Here is a 14865-nt window from a genome sequence, read left to right as displayed (position 1 = left end):
GAGCTCTAAAAAAGCACGGATACCTAGAAGGACAAACCAGGAAATATATTAATTTAATAAATAAAACAAAATACATTCAATAAGAACAGTGACGTCTCCCTTAAAATTTCAATGTGGTACCATTCATACAACTATAAAATATGTTGAATATAGAAGCAAAATAAATAAATGCGTAAAAGTTCGGTGATAATTACTCTTATTAAAAGGATAGAGAAAAAAAATAATACAATTATTAGGCAGTCCTGCCCTTAACGATAATCTAGCTAGGATGATATACTTATATCCTTACCGGTAGCCCTTAAAGGGACACTAAACCCAATTTTTTTCTTTTGTGATTCAGACAGAGCATGCAATTTTAAGCAACTTTCTAATTTACTCCTATTATCAATTTTTCTTTGTTCACTTGCTATCTTTATGTGAAAAAGAAGGCATCTAAGCTTCTTTTTTTGGTTCAGAACTCTGGACCGCACTTTTTTATTGGTTGATGAATTTATCCACCAATCAGCAAGAACAACCCAGGTTGTTCACCAAAAATGGTCTGGCATCTAAACTTACATTCTTGTATTTCAAATAAAGATACCAAGAGAATGAAGAAAATTTGATTAAAGGAATAAATTAGAAAGTTGCTTAAAATATCATGCTCTATCTGAATCACGAAAGAAAACATTTGGGTTCAGTGTCCCTTTAAGCTTGTGCTTATACTCGATTTGCTTACAGCGTCGAGCTGGCTCAGCGATCATCGACAGTCTTGTGAAACTGGTGACGTCACTCTGCTCCAGGTATGGTTATTCAAGATGCATCCGAAAAGTATTTTAGATTGTCCATTATAAAAGGCTACTAGACATAATTTTACAAAAGAGGTATACGGTTTTACTGAAAGTTGCTTAGTAAAAATCCACTTGAAGGTATATAGTACTGTCTCACATGCTCCTTTTGTAGGAAACCTAAAATGGAACAAGTAGACATAAGGGCTAGAAAGCAGTTCCAGGAAAGATCCAAAGTGAGGAGGCAGCCAAGGTTCAATCCAGAAGATCAATCAATCAAAGGAGCAACAGGATGTTAGCGGCCGCAGGCAAAGTCAGTGGAAGGCCAAGGACAGCAACAAATAGACAGTCTGCCAGACATCAAATCAGCAGGGTTAAAGCAAAGAATAATCAAAGTCTAGGCCAGTGTCAAGCAAGAATCAGTCCAATCAGGCAAAAGGAGTTAGCAAGTTCAAAGCCAACATGGGAAGTCAGAGGTCACGGGGCCAGGTGACAGGAAACAAAGGGCTGGAAGCAGTTAGGAAGTACTGGAGGGCCATGGACACCAAAAAGGGTATCTCTGAGTTGGGGATACTAATGACTTGTCATTAGAATAACCAAGCAAATTCAGGAGGGTTTCAGAGGAATTTATAGGACAGCGTGTGATATCATTATATTGTATATTGATACCATTTAATTTTGAATTTAGAGCAAGTGCTAACCCGCTGAAAGATCTTTTAAATTAAAGTGCAGCCTTGCATGTGCAAGTGTAATTTAACACACCCCCTAATGCAGGCTGACTGGAAGAGGTAGAGATTAGCATGCTTAATCCTAACTTTGGAATTAGTGCAGCCAAATTCGACTTACAGGATAGAGCACCCAAACCTTCTGGGGATTAGGGTTAAGAAAGCAATGAGATCAAACTTAGTAGCTGAACACTCTCTGGTACTTAAATCAGCACCTATAAAGTAAAAGAACAAATAAGTACTTGAAAGTAACTGTAAATGAATCATTCTAAATTCCAAAGGAAAACATTCCTTAGTCAAAGGTTAGTCTCTCTATCCAGATGAAGACTAGCTTGCATAGTTAACTTTAATGCAGATCTTTAAAAGAGGCATCCAAGGCATTAAGGCACTAGTCAGACAATCCAGGTCTAAGCCACACATGGAAAAGCATCACAAAATTAGTAAACAGATGCCAAGTCCAAAAAGCAAGCTAAAGCCAAATTACCAAGCCACTAAGAGGTTAATTATTATTATTATCAGGTATTTGTAGAGCGGCAATGCAAAAGCAAAGTCAGGTTTACAAAAGTCAAACCAGTAAATCCAAATACATTGCCAGAGTAAAAGGTATTCAGAACACTTAATACACAAACAGCATCATGCTGCAAACAGAGAGCTTATCAGGACTACTATTATCAGGCCTTCTTAAACGTACAACACACCTTAGTGCAGCAGTAACAAAAATAACTTGTTTTTACATATATTTGTTATTACATAGAAAAAATGAAAGCCCAATTCAAGTTCTTCTTAGTTTATGGAATATTTGGTAGTGAGTTGGTGGAATGTTTTTGGTGTAATGGTATAAGTAAATTGTTTGCTTACTGGATTTGCAAGTATTCGTATGGACAGGAACCCAAAGTCAGAAACAAACAGGGTTTTCAGCCATATAAACAATAAGGAACCTGGTGACAATACCAGTGGAAGATGTCAAGATACAATCCTAGGTCAGGATCCAGAAAATGAGTCTGTAGCTTGGCCATGAAGCACAAGGGAGAACCATCAGGAAGATCCAAAATACAGTTCCAAAGATCTGGAGACAAGTAATCAGTCCAGAACTAACACCTCAGCAACGAGGCAGACAAAATTCAGGCCAAGGTCATAACAGGATAGGGAACATTACAAATGCAAAACTAAGTTTTAAATTGTGTTTTCAGTGGCCTTCATTAAAATTGTGTTGCACTATCTGCCTCAGGGTCATTTATGTTGTCTTACAAATAGTACTATTTATCCATACATCAAAACCTATATACAACTGAGCTCTGCATCCTCCTAAATCCAGATACTGCTCCACCCTACACTAACTCCGTCAGCTTCTCCAGGTACAGTACTGACCTTTACGGGGTATCAAGACTGTGGTAGCACTACCACCTTTTTAGCATGTGACTAAAGCTAGGCCTTTGGTCTGAAGGTGGGACTTTCAGACACCAAAGTATTTGACAAAAACTGTCTGAAGAGTTTCAGCCTTTCTACTCTTTGATCCAGCGATATAAGAGATTACAAAATTAAATATGAAAATTCCAGTGTGGTTATTGGCTATTCAGATGGTATGTTAACTCTAGGTGTAAGAGATTTGTTGTCATCAGTGAAGATTAAATGTTGGACCGCAGTTCAATTCATAAATGTGCCTTTTCAGAAATGGCATATAGAAAGAATACTTTTGTGAGAACGTCCCTGCTCCCACAATGGAAACAACCATCTCTAGAATGTATGGATGAGCAAGGTCAGAGTGATGGAGAACTTCTGTAGTTGTTTAAATGCTGAAATGGTACATAAGGCCAGTGTTTTGGATTAGTGTTTCTTAATAGTTTTAAAAATGTTGGAAATGTTTATACCTTTGGTATAGGCTATTGGAGAATTAACAAACAATGCTGTGGGTCCATCGCTAAATCTTTGAAAATAATGCAACCAATGTAATATATATTTTTTTCCGCTAAGGAGTAGTTTTGCATATATATTATTCTCCTGACATTTGTATTGTGCTAAGTTCTTGAAATAGATTACAATATCAGATACGTAGTTGATAACATGTTTAGTTGATCACAGAATATACTTGATAAACTGCATGTATGTGTTTGAACTTCATTGTTCAGTAACTAAAGTTCTACCATACATGTATGGGTTTTTACGATTCAGCACCAGCAATCTAATTGGCGTTGTCTTTCTTCTCTTAAAGAGACAGTAAAGTAATAATTAGATATGATTTAGACAGAGCATATCATTTTAAACAACTTTCCAATTTGCTTATATTATTTAGTTTGCTTCCTTCTCTTATACTTTGCAGAAAGGTTTATCTAGAAAAGCTCAGGAGTAGAAAATAACCTAGGTTTTAACTGCTGATTGGTGGATTTATATATATACCAATTGGCATTGGTTCACCCATGTGTTCAGTTATAAACCAGTAGTGCATTGCTGCTCCTTCAACAAATGATACCAAGAGAATTAAGGAAATTAAATAATAGAAGTAAACTGGAAAGTAGTATAAAATTGTATGTTCTACCTAAATCATGAAATAATTTTTTTTTGTTTCATGTCCCTTTAATTAACTGATGTTTTTTTTTTGTCTTCGAATGAATGAATATACATAAAAATATGTTCCCAATAATATAAATTAGGTGAATCAATTTAAAAGGCAAATGTAAAACTATTTTTTAATACAAAACCATTTTACTATTTACAATGACACAGATAAGTGTAAAACAGTTTAAGCTGTGTTCTCTACAGAAAACGTGGCCAGCTGGGTGGCATTATCAAGTAGCTGGGTTGGGGCAGTGTAATACTTTGCAATATTATAACATTATCTGTTATATATAAATGGCACTTAAAGGGGCATTAAACACTAAATAAATGCTAGACAGAATGATGCATTTAAACAAAGATTAGTCTGAGAATAAAATGTAGATGTATTTTTTAAAGTATTATTAGCTGTTTAAATATTGGCAAAATAAGTGTAAAGTTTTAGTGTCTATAAAACAATGGGAGCTGCCATGTTGTAACTTAAGTTACCTTCTCTGCTGTGGCCAATTAGGGACAGTTATAAATGTGTCACTAGAGTGTGCAGCCAATGGCTGTGTGGAATATAACAGTGTTCTGAACTTCTATTTCTAACAGGAACTGAAAAGCTCACAATTTCTGAATGGAATTACAGGAAAAGGGGACAAGATAAATAATGAAAGTATATTACAATTTTTTTTTTATGTATACAATTTATCATTTTATATTACCATCTCAAAGTGTTTAATGTCCCTTTAAGCTATTCATGCACAAACTAATTGCATAATTTAACATAATTTAATGTAATGATCATCTGTGCAACAAACATTGAAACGAATATTAGCTAATTAATATTAACACTGTTAATGTATATTCTCTTAAGCCTGAACAAGTTTGTCATAAATATAATAGAACATGATTTATTTTGATGTGGTATGTTTTTTGGACACTGTTCTTTCTTGAAAAAAGGTACATTTTCCTGTGAATCCTAAAGGGACAGTCAAGTCCAAAAAAACTTTCATGATTTAAATAGGGCATGTAATTTTAAACAACTTTCCAATTTACTTTTATCACCAATTTTGCTTTTTTCTCTTGGTATTCTTAGTTGAAAGCTAAACCTAGGAGGTTCATATGCTAATTTCTTAGACCTTGAAGACTGCCTCTAATCTGAATGCATTTTGACCACTAGAGGGCATTAGTTCATGTGTTTTATAAAGATAACATTGAGCTCATGCGCGTGAAGTTACCATGGAGTGAGCACTGATTGGCTAAAATGCAAGTCTGTCAAAGGAACTGAAATAAGGGGGCAGTTTGCAGAAGTTTAGATACAAGGTAATCACAGAGGTAAAAAGTGTATTTCTATATCAGTGTTGGTTATGCAAAACTGGGGAATGGGTAATAAAGGGATTATCTTTAAACAACAAAAATTCTAGTGTTGACTGTCCCTTTAATAGAATCATTGGTCATAATAGACTTCCACTAAATGTAACATATATAGAATCATTCACTTTGTGAGTGAAATGAGCTTTCCAGAATATGAAGAAGTAGGTATAATATATTACACAAAGAGCATAAACAAAGTACATTAAATATATTTCTGTTTTCACTGAAAGCATTGAATATACTTACAATAACATTTGGTCCTAATAATAAGCTGCTGTTTTGAAAAGAATAAACAATTTTTAACTGTGTCCATAAATTGTCCACAAACTACTCCCCTAATAATTCAAATAAAGTGTTTCTCTGTTCAAATTGTATTTATTTTTTTCAGTACCTGTTGTAAAGCAAACATGGGAAAAGCAAGCGGCAAAGTTTGAATACTATAGTGATTATGTTGACCAAACAATACCAACAACAGATTTAGGAATACCAAATGTTGAAAGAGGTAAGAGTCTGTGTTAAAAGAACAGCATGCTTAAATTTGTTAATATTTTTTTACAGAAAGTTTGTTTTGAATTCTATTTTCATTGAGATTTCCCCAGTGATCAGTCTATCTGTTTTGAGCTTTGCTTTCTAGCAAGTTGTGTATGAATGTAAAACTACTGAGATATTACTAGAACACATTAGCTGGGATGCAATATTTGTTTAAAGGAATAAAAAATGGAAGCATTTTAGCAATATACTTGCACTAGCAAAAATGCTTCAAGTAAAAGTAATTACTGTTTATCACTGCCTTGAGAGCCTGTGCACCAGTATTTAACCCCTTGAGTGCCAATGACGGCTCTGAGCCGTTGCAAATTGTCTCAGTCAGGTGCTAACGACAGCTCAGAGCCGTCGGTAGCACTCTCCCACCTTGAGGGAGATCTGGGGGCTCCTACCCCTGCGATCTGGCCTGCATAGTGACAGGCATTGCCGGGGCTTCACGTTTTGCACGGTGACATCACACACAATGACGTGATGACATCACCATGCAACTTTATTTTAAAAATACAATAGACAGTAGAGGGAAATGGGGCATGCTGCTTAGAAGCCTGTATCTCAGGCATCTAAGCAGCTACAGACCCCCAAGACCCACCGTTGGAAAGGTAATCGCCTAACCTTTTCAACGACATACGTTTTGGGGATCTGAATTTAAAAAAAAAAAAAAGTTTAAAAAATATATATATATTTGAAAGAAAAAAAAATCCCTTAAATCCAGCTTAGTAATTAGGCGGGAAAGTGCTTAGCGAGAGTCAGCAGTGGCTTATATGATACAAATTTAGTCTTTACAGACAATACACATCACAAATAGCTCTCTGAGCTTGAACACTGGTGCATGGGCCCTCACAGGATATGTGCATATGCCGCTGAAAAATAGTAATAACTTTTACTTGAAGCATTTTTGCTAATGGAAGTAAATTGCAAAAATGCGTTTATTTAAAATGAAATGCACCCATGCAAGTGTTTCAGTTGTTTACTTTTCTATCCCTTTAACAAATAGGACAGAAGGTCTGAAATATCTTAGTTACATTGTAGTACTTTTCTTTCTTAAGATTGTGAGAGTTCACAGACTATTACTCCTGGGAATTTAACTCCTGGCCACTAGAAGGAGACAAAGATACTCAAAAACTTCACAGGCTTTTTATCCCTCTCACCTCTCTGATATCCCTGTCATTTTATTTGCCTTACCAGAAGCAGGTTAAGGTTGATGTGAATTGCTTTTTCATTTCCAACCAACAAATGAATGCTTGGCCACACTGACTACTGTATTTTTCCCTGCTCATATATATTATATATATATTTTATAAGTCTGGTTTGTTTTCCTTTTCTTGTGAGAGTCCTTATCTTATTTTTTAGGATAAGCTTGTTTTTTCTTTCGGATTTTAAAGTTTCTTGTTCATTTTATTTGTCCGCGTATGGATCAGAAGACTACAGTCGTTACTTAGCTTCTTGGTTAAAGCTGTCATTAAGTATAACTTCATGGAAGCAGTAACTTCCTTCCAGAATTTTTACAGCCCATTTCACTAGGTTAGTGTCTGCTTTGTGGGCTTTTTAAAAGGAGGCTTTTGTTGTGTAGATTGGACAGAAGCAGCTTGGTCTTTTCTACTCTCTTTTCTTTTGGGATAGTTTTAACAGGAAAGCCCTACAGTCTTGGGGTTGGTAATTAGGTGCCTGCCTTAACTTTTCCCCACCCATTTACTCGTGGACTCCACAGCTTGGGTATTAGTTTCCAGGAATAATGGCTTGTGGACTCTCACGACCTTATGAAAGAAAACAACATTTATGCTTATCTGATAAATTCATATCTTTCATGGTGATGAGAGTCCACGAGATTGTCCTCTTTTTTCCAGTTTAGTATGCACCTATTTAACCCTGCTGTGTCCTTTCCTACTTCTCTGGTTTCTCCTTTTTCTCGTCTGTACATTAGACTGGCATAGCAGAGATGTGAGAGGGATAAAATGCTTCTGAAGTTTTTGATATCTTTGCCTCCTCCTAGTGGCCAGGAGTTGAATTTCCAAGAGTAATGGCTCTTGGACTCTCACTACCATGAAAGACAATAATTTATTAGATAAGCATAAATGTTGTTTTTTTTAAAACTGTGTTGCCAAGCAGTAAAGGTAAATGATACTCAACAATGTTCTTTGTTCCATCTAAAATATGTTATTTCCAAATGTATTATGTTGTTTTTTTTTTCTCTTTTAAATATATATTACTGAGCTGAATAAACCAACTTTTCCTTTTGGTGTTGTACCTCTCCACCAATGAACAGTAAATACCTAGGTAACTGTTGCAATTCCTGTAAGTTTCACTTTAAATTTTAATAACTTCTCCCTAACCTTTTTCATGGATATTTTTTTTTACTTAAAATACTGCTCTTTCATATGTACGATTGAAAAATACTGAGTAAAACTTTCCTAATTGCTGTATAAGACAAGCTTAATTTTGGATCTTAAGAGACTCAAAACCCACATCAATTTTAATTTCAACATCATTAATTTAATTTCAGCATAAGGAAAAATGCTGGAGCAAATAACAATTTAGTATCATCTTTGACGAGTTCAATATCTTATTCACTCAGTTTTTTTTTTTCAATATAGAAAAAAATTACAGCCTTCAAGTATTTCTTATTTGTCCTCCCAATTTTCCATGCTACATCTCATTCTCGTCTAGATTCCGAGTTGTGCGTTACGTTTTTAACGCTGAAAAAATGGCCATTTCAGAGTAATAACAGTAATGCAGCCATTACGAGTCTTGACGGTATAGCTATTCTGCAAGCATTTTAGTCTGTAATGCAACGTCAATCCCGCACTCCAAAAATGACGTTTTTGCGTGGGATTTCCATAGCACTGGTATTACAAGTTGTACGGGGAGGCTAAAATGCTTGCATTCCAGCCTATACCAATACGATCCATTCCGCTATCTGAGAGCAGTAGTTATGAGTTTTGCGCAACAAAAATGTTTCACAAAACATAACTAAAATGTTACAAAGTACACTAACACCCATAAACTACCTATTAACCCCTATTACACCACCCTCTTGCATCTCCACCACTAAAAAAAGTTATTAACCCCTATTTCGCCACTCCACGACATCGCCGTCACTATAATAAAGTTATTAACCCATGTTACCTGCACTCCAACATCGCTGGAACTATAATAAAGCTATTAACGCCTATTCCGCCGCTCCCCAACATTGCCGCCACTAAATAAACCTATTAACCCCTAAACCACCAGCCCCCCACATCGCAAAAAAACGAAATTAAACTATTAACCCCAAAACCTAACAACCCCTTAACTTTAAATTAAAATTACAATATCCCTATCTAAAAATTAATTAAAACTTACCTGTGAAACTAAGTTTAAACTATAAATTAGCCTAACTATTATACTAAAATTAAAATAACTACCAATTAAATAAACTAAATTAAACATTAAAAAAAACTAAAACTACTAAAAAAAAAAATAAGTTTAAAATTATAAAAATACTAAATTACAAAAATAAGAAACACTAAATTACGAAAAATAACAAACGAAATTATCCAAAATAAAAACAATTACACCTAATCTAATAGCCCTATAAAAATAAAAAAAACAAAATAAAAGACCATAGCCTACAATAAACTACCAATAGCCCCTTAAAAGGGCCTTTTGTAGGGAATTGCACTAAAAAAAATCAGCTCTTTTACCTGTAAAAAAATACAAAGACCCCCCAACAGTAAAACCCACCACCCAACCAAGCCCCCAAATTAAAAACCTAATTCTAACATTAAAGATCCAGTGTACGGTGGTGACTGTATGAAGAGGACGCTCCACGCCGGATCTCTTCAAGGATGGACCCGCTCCGCGCCGCCGGGATGGATGAAGACCTCGCCGCCGGGATGGATGAAGACCTCGCCGCCTGGATGAAGACTTCGCTACCTGGATATCTGGTCTTCAGAAACTGTAAGTGGATTGTCGGGGATTAGTGTTAGGTTTTTTTTTTTGTTTTTTTTTTGTTAGATTAGGTAGGGTTTGGGCTTTTTTAAAAGAGCTAAATGAACTTTTAAGGGCATTGCCCATACAAATGCCCTTTTCAGGACAATGGGTAGCTTAGGTTTTTGTTAGTTAAGTTGTTGTTTTTTTTTGAGTTTCAAAAACTTTTATTAAAGCAAATATAATAAACTGATATAATAATCAGTATAAACGGAAGTATGTAGGGCGCGCAGGCCCCTAAAACTCAAGCATATAAACATTAGAAATGATAAACAATATCATCTATGAGTATATATGTTGTACATAGCGATAACTGATGACATTTTGGTATGGGTAGGGAAGAGTGGAAGAGGGAGGGAAGAGGGGGTGGTATGGGGGGGAGAAAGAAAAGGGAGGCCAGCCTTATAAGCGACATTTATAGTCAACCCAAAGTTGACCCTCATGGTTAAGTCGTGACGTTGGGAGTCCAGATAGTGTCATAATGTGTGCCCCAGTCTGCCCAGATAAGTTCAAAGAAGTCTGCTTTGTTTAGAGTGTAGAATATACTTTTTTCCATTGTGTAGATGTACGTCATCGAGTTTAATATCATGGGCCAGCTTGGAGGGGTCATACTTTTCCAAGCCTTTGCTTTTGCCGCTTTGGTTGCCGTTAAAAGGTAAATACATAGATATGCCTGGTGTTTGGGCAAGGTATGTATACCAATGTGGAGAAGAGCATTGGGAGGGGATTTGGAGAACATTATGCCTAGGCCAGATAATGCCCGGAAACAAGTGTTCCATAAGGAAGTCAGTTTAGGGCAATCCTACCATATGTGCAAAGTGTCCCCTATCCGCCCGCAGTTACGCCAACACAGGGGTGAAGTAGATCCATACATTTTATTGAGTCTTGTAGGAATATAGTACCAGTGTGTTAGCAACTTATAATACTTTTTAAACAAAGTGACACAGTGTAGGGCCTTTCTGGTGAGGGTGATGGTGAGTTGCCATGTTTGTGGGGGGGTATTAGTATTTAAGTATGATTCCCATTTAAGTAAATGAGATAATTTATTTTCGCTGTCTGTGTTACCTATCAGGGAATAGTGCAGAGATAGAGGTCTGCATAATCTTTTGCTTTGCTGCCATGTAGTTTCCCATAATGTGCGGGGGCGAGACAATTCAGGTTTAAAACCCCAACTGGTCAGAAAGCTCCTCAGTCTGGTATACTCAAATGTCATGTATTGGGGTGATAGGGAGTCAATTTTTAGTTCTTTTAGGGTGGAGAATCTCGGGGCCGAGGGGGAGGACCATAGGTCCGAGACTACTTGCACTCCTAATTGCGCCAATCTCTGGGGGTGTGAATCAGGTAGACCTGAGAGCAGGCCGTTTAGAGATGTAATCAGTGAGGGGTGCGGGGCAATGTGGGGATAATGTCTAATTTTGTCCCACAACGCGAGGCATTCGCGTATTATAGGATTTGTAATGTTCCTGGTTCAGCGTGCATGGGGGGATCCAGATTAGGTCCAGTAGGTTTGTGTGGTGTGGAAACGAAGCCTGTTCTATAACCTTCCATTTGCTGGGTGATTTTATTGCCCCCATTGTGTAATATGTGTTAGCATTGCTCCCTCGTAGTAGCGAAAAATAGAAGGGGAAGCTATCCCTCCACGGTGTAGGGGACTCTGCAAAATTTTATGAGCCACTCTAGGGGTCCTATGTTACCAAATATATTTTGTGAACTCGCTTTGGAACTGATGCAGTTGGCATCCTGAGACTCTGATTGGAAGACACCGAAAAAGGTACGTATTTTTGGGCAAGAATGACATTTTGAGGGCTGTTAGTCTACCTATCCATGATATGTAAGTGTAATCCCATCTGTCTTTCAGTGTACGTAATTCAGATAGCAGGGGTAGATAGTTGTCCTTTATCATCTGTGGTATGTTATTTGAAATTTTGAATCCTAAGTGTGAGACAAAGCTGTCAACGCAGTTAATTTTATATTGGGTCTTGAGGGTTTCAACCTCGTCTTGGGGCAAGCCCCATGTGAAGATTTCCGTTTTGTCTAGGTTTAATTTATAAAGGGACATATAACCAAAGGATTCAAGGGTTTCTTTTAATCTAGGGAATGAGGATAACGGGTCCGAAGAAAATATTGTAACATCATCGGCAAATAATGCTATCTTGTGGTTTGTGCCATGCAGGGTGACTCCATCTATTCTTCAATCCGACCTGATTTGTTCCGCGAGAGGTTCGATTGCCAGAGCAAATAGCAAAGGCGAGAGGGGACATCCCTGCCTAGTGCCGTTAGAGATTGGGAAGGGGGTGAGTGGAATCCTAAACCTTTAACCGTCGTAGTGGGGGCAGAGTATAGCGCTTGAATAGCTTTCAATGTGTTTTCCTGGAAGCCGAATGCCCTGAGAACCTCCCACAAGTAACTCCACTGAATGCGATCAAAGACTTTCTCTGTATCAAGTGAGATGACAGAGAATGGCCTCCTCAATCTGGCGGTTTCAGTACAGATACTGATCAAGTGCCTGGTATTGTCAGGTCCTTCTCGGTTGGGTATGAAGCCTACTTGGTCTAAGTCAATAAGGTGGGGAAGCAGCGCGGACATACGATTGGCTAATAGTTTGGCGTAGATTTTGACGTCTAAGTTGATCAAGGAGATTGGCCTATAACTTGAGCAGAGGGATAGATCTTTTTGGGGTTTTGGGACAGTTATTATTATGGTTTCTAAAAATTCCCTGGCAAACTTTCCTTCCTCCTTGGCCTGGTTAAAAACCTGAGAAGCAGAGGTGCTAGTTCATTGATATAGGTTTTATAAAAGATCGCCGGGTATCCATCGGGGCCCGGCGCTTTAAAGGCTTTCAAATGTTTGATAACATTTTTTATATCTTTGATTGTAAAGGGGGCTGTAAAGGGAATCACGATGTTCGTCTGAGACGCTTCAGACGATCCAGGAACTCATGGATTTTTTGGAGTAGTGGCTAATGAATGATCTGATGTCCCTTCCAAATTATATAATCTCTAATAAAAATTTTCGAAGCACGAGCCTATCTGTGAGGGTAGTCTATGAGTCTGATTCCCGGATTGAATGTGATGAATTCTAGATGTGCTTGCCCTATTTTTAAGTTTATTGGCTAAAAGTGAATCTGCCTTGTTGCTCTTACAATAGAAAAGTTGTTTCAATTTAAGGAGGTTAGCTTGGGTGCGTTTTAGTTCTAACTGGCCTATGTGCTTTCTAAGCTTTGCAATTTGTTCTGTGGTGGTGTCTGAGGGTGTGGATCTATTAATAAGCTCCAAGCGTCGAAGTTCGATATGGGATCGAGAAAAGGGTAGAGCTGAAAGTTTTTTTAGATGAGCTTGTCTCTTTATGATAAGACCTCTAAAGGTGGCTTTAGCTGCACCCCAGAGAGTGTCATCCCGAACCTGTTTGTTATCATTTGTTTGGGTATAGAAGATATCTTTCCTAAGTTCTTCTTTAAAAGGAACATCCATCAAGACCTGATGGGGGAGGCGCCAGGAGTACCTTATACTGTTGTTCTCTGTCGAACAGAGAGTTGCCATAACAAAGTCATGCTCTGACCATGGACATAGGTTGGAACTCTTAACCAGATCCAGATCCAGAGTTTCTGCTGAGCAGAAAACATGGTCCAGTCTAGTATACGTCTTATGTGGGTGAGAAAAGTGGGTGTAGTCTCTGTCCCTGGGATGTAGTGATCTCCATATGTCATAATAATTAAATTGGGTAATAACTTGCCGGAACTTGGTCGAGAGTTGTTCAATATTGGGAGGTTTTCTTATGTGCCCAGTAGATTTTCTGTCAAACATTGGATCCCAAATCATATTAAAATCTCCCGCCAGGATGACTCTGCCTATTTTCACCCTGTCAACTGTGAGGAGGATTATTTTAAGGTATTTAGGTTGGTGAGAATTAGGGAGATAAATGGACACTAGAGTGTAACTGACATGGTCTAGTTTGCATATTAAAATTAGGTATCTGGCTTGGGGGTCCTTTAGGACCTGGAATTGCTTGTAGGCTATTCTTTTATGAATCAGAATTGCAGTGCCTCTGGCCTTTTCTGAAAAGGGAGTGTACTCTAGTACAGTATAGTCCTTAGAAATTATATGGTGTGGGTTGTCAGGTGTCCAATGTATCTCTTGCAAAAATACTATATCAGGATTATGATGTTTAAGTGATCTGGCTAATAAGCTGCGCTTATGTGGGGAGTTTAACCCCCTGACATTATGGGTCAAAATCTTTAGAGAGGACATGAGTGCCTGTAATGAAGTGTGTTGGTCAGAAGGAGAGTTTGGGTAAGAGGGAGGGTGGGGTAGGAAAAAGGGAGAGGAGTTGGCGGAAATAGTCCACCTCAATGGAACCCTAGCATGGGCTTCAGGTTGGGGGGGAGAGAGCAACAAAGAAGAGCAGAGGTCAACCCATTTAACCCTGCTCAGCAGACATAGCTACATTTATCATATAAAGGGAACAATGTAAGAAGTATAACATGAGACCAGCATTGCATAATTCAAACTCGTATGTAGTAAATGACATAAAGTGCATATAAACCTGTAAACTAACATTAACATTTTATATACATTTCCCACAATGCCACAGTTATTCAGATCTGCATAGACCCTAGGAAAAAAGAAGAATCAGGAGTAACAGCATTCAAGTTAAACTCTGAGGAGGGTTTGTTTTAGGTCTTTTTGCTCTTTGCTCTTTAACGGACCATTCAGGAGCCAAAGCTCTCAGTTTCGGGTTGACAGCCTGTGATGAAGGAGAGAGTCCTGAGTGAAGACCCCAAGAAGTGAGGAGAGCCAGACCCTGAGGAAGAGAAGTAATTACATGAGTTTGGTTATCTTTTGCGACCACCAAGTTCGTGGGGTGCCCCCAACGGTATTTAATATTGGCTTTCCTGAAGGCCGAAGTGACTGGTTGATGGTTTTGCAGTATTGTAAAGTGTGCGCTGATAAATCCGGTAA

At 37.7% G+C, this 14865-nt stretch overlaps 1 protein-coding gene across 1 annotated transcript in view; it reads left to right on the top strand.

The window, feature by feature from the left end:
* B3GLCT (beta 3-glucosyltransferase) overlaps positions 1 to 14865 on the top strand; it is a 1048073-nt gene that overhangs the window by 829814 nt on the left and 203394 nt on the right. The window contains exon 11 of the mRNA XM_053708467.1: positions 5787 to 5900. Coding sequence (XP_053564442.1) covers positions 5787 to 5900 — 114 coding nt within the window. The remainder of the gene's footprint in view (positions 1 to 5786; positions 5901 to 14865) is intronic.

Source organism: Bombina bombina, chromosome 3 (assembly GCF_027579735.1).
Source record: "Bombina bombina isolate aBomBom1 chromosome 3, aBomBom1.pri, whole genome shotgun sequence".
In the NCBI taxonomy this organism is placed as follows: domain Eukaryota; kingdom Metazoa; phylum Chordata; class Amphibia; order Anura; family Bombinatoridae; genus Bombina; species Bombina bombina.
This window is presented reverse-complemented; position numbering and strand designations above follow the sequence as displayed.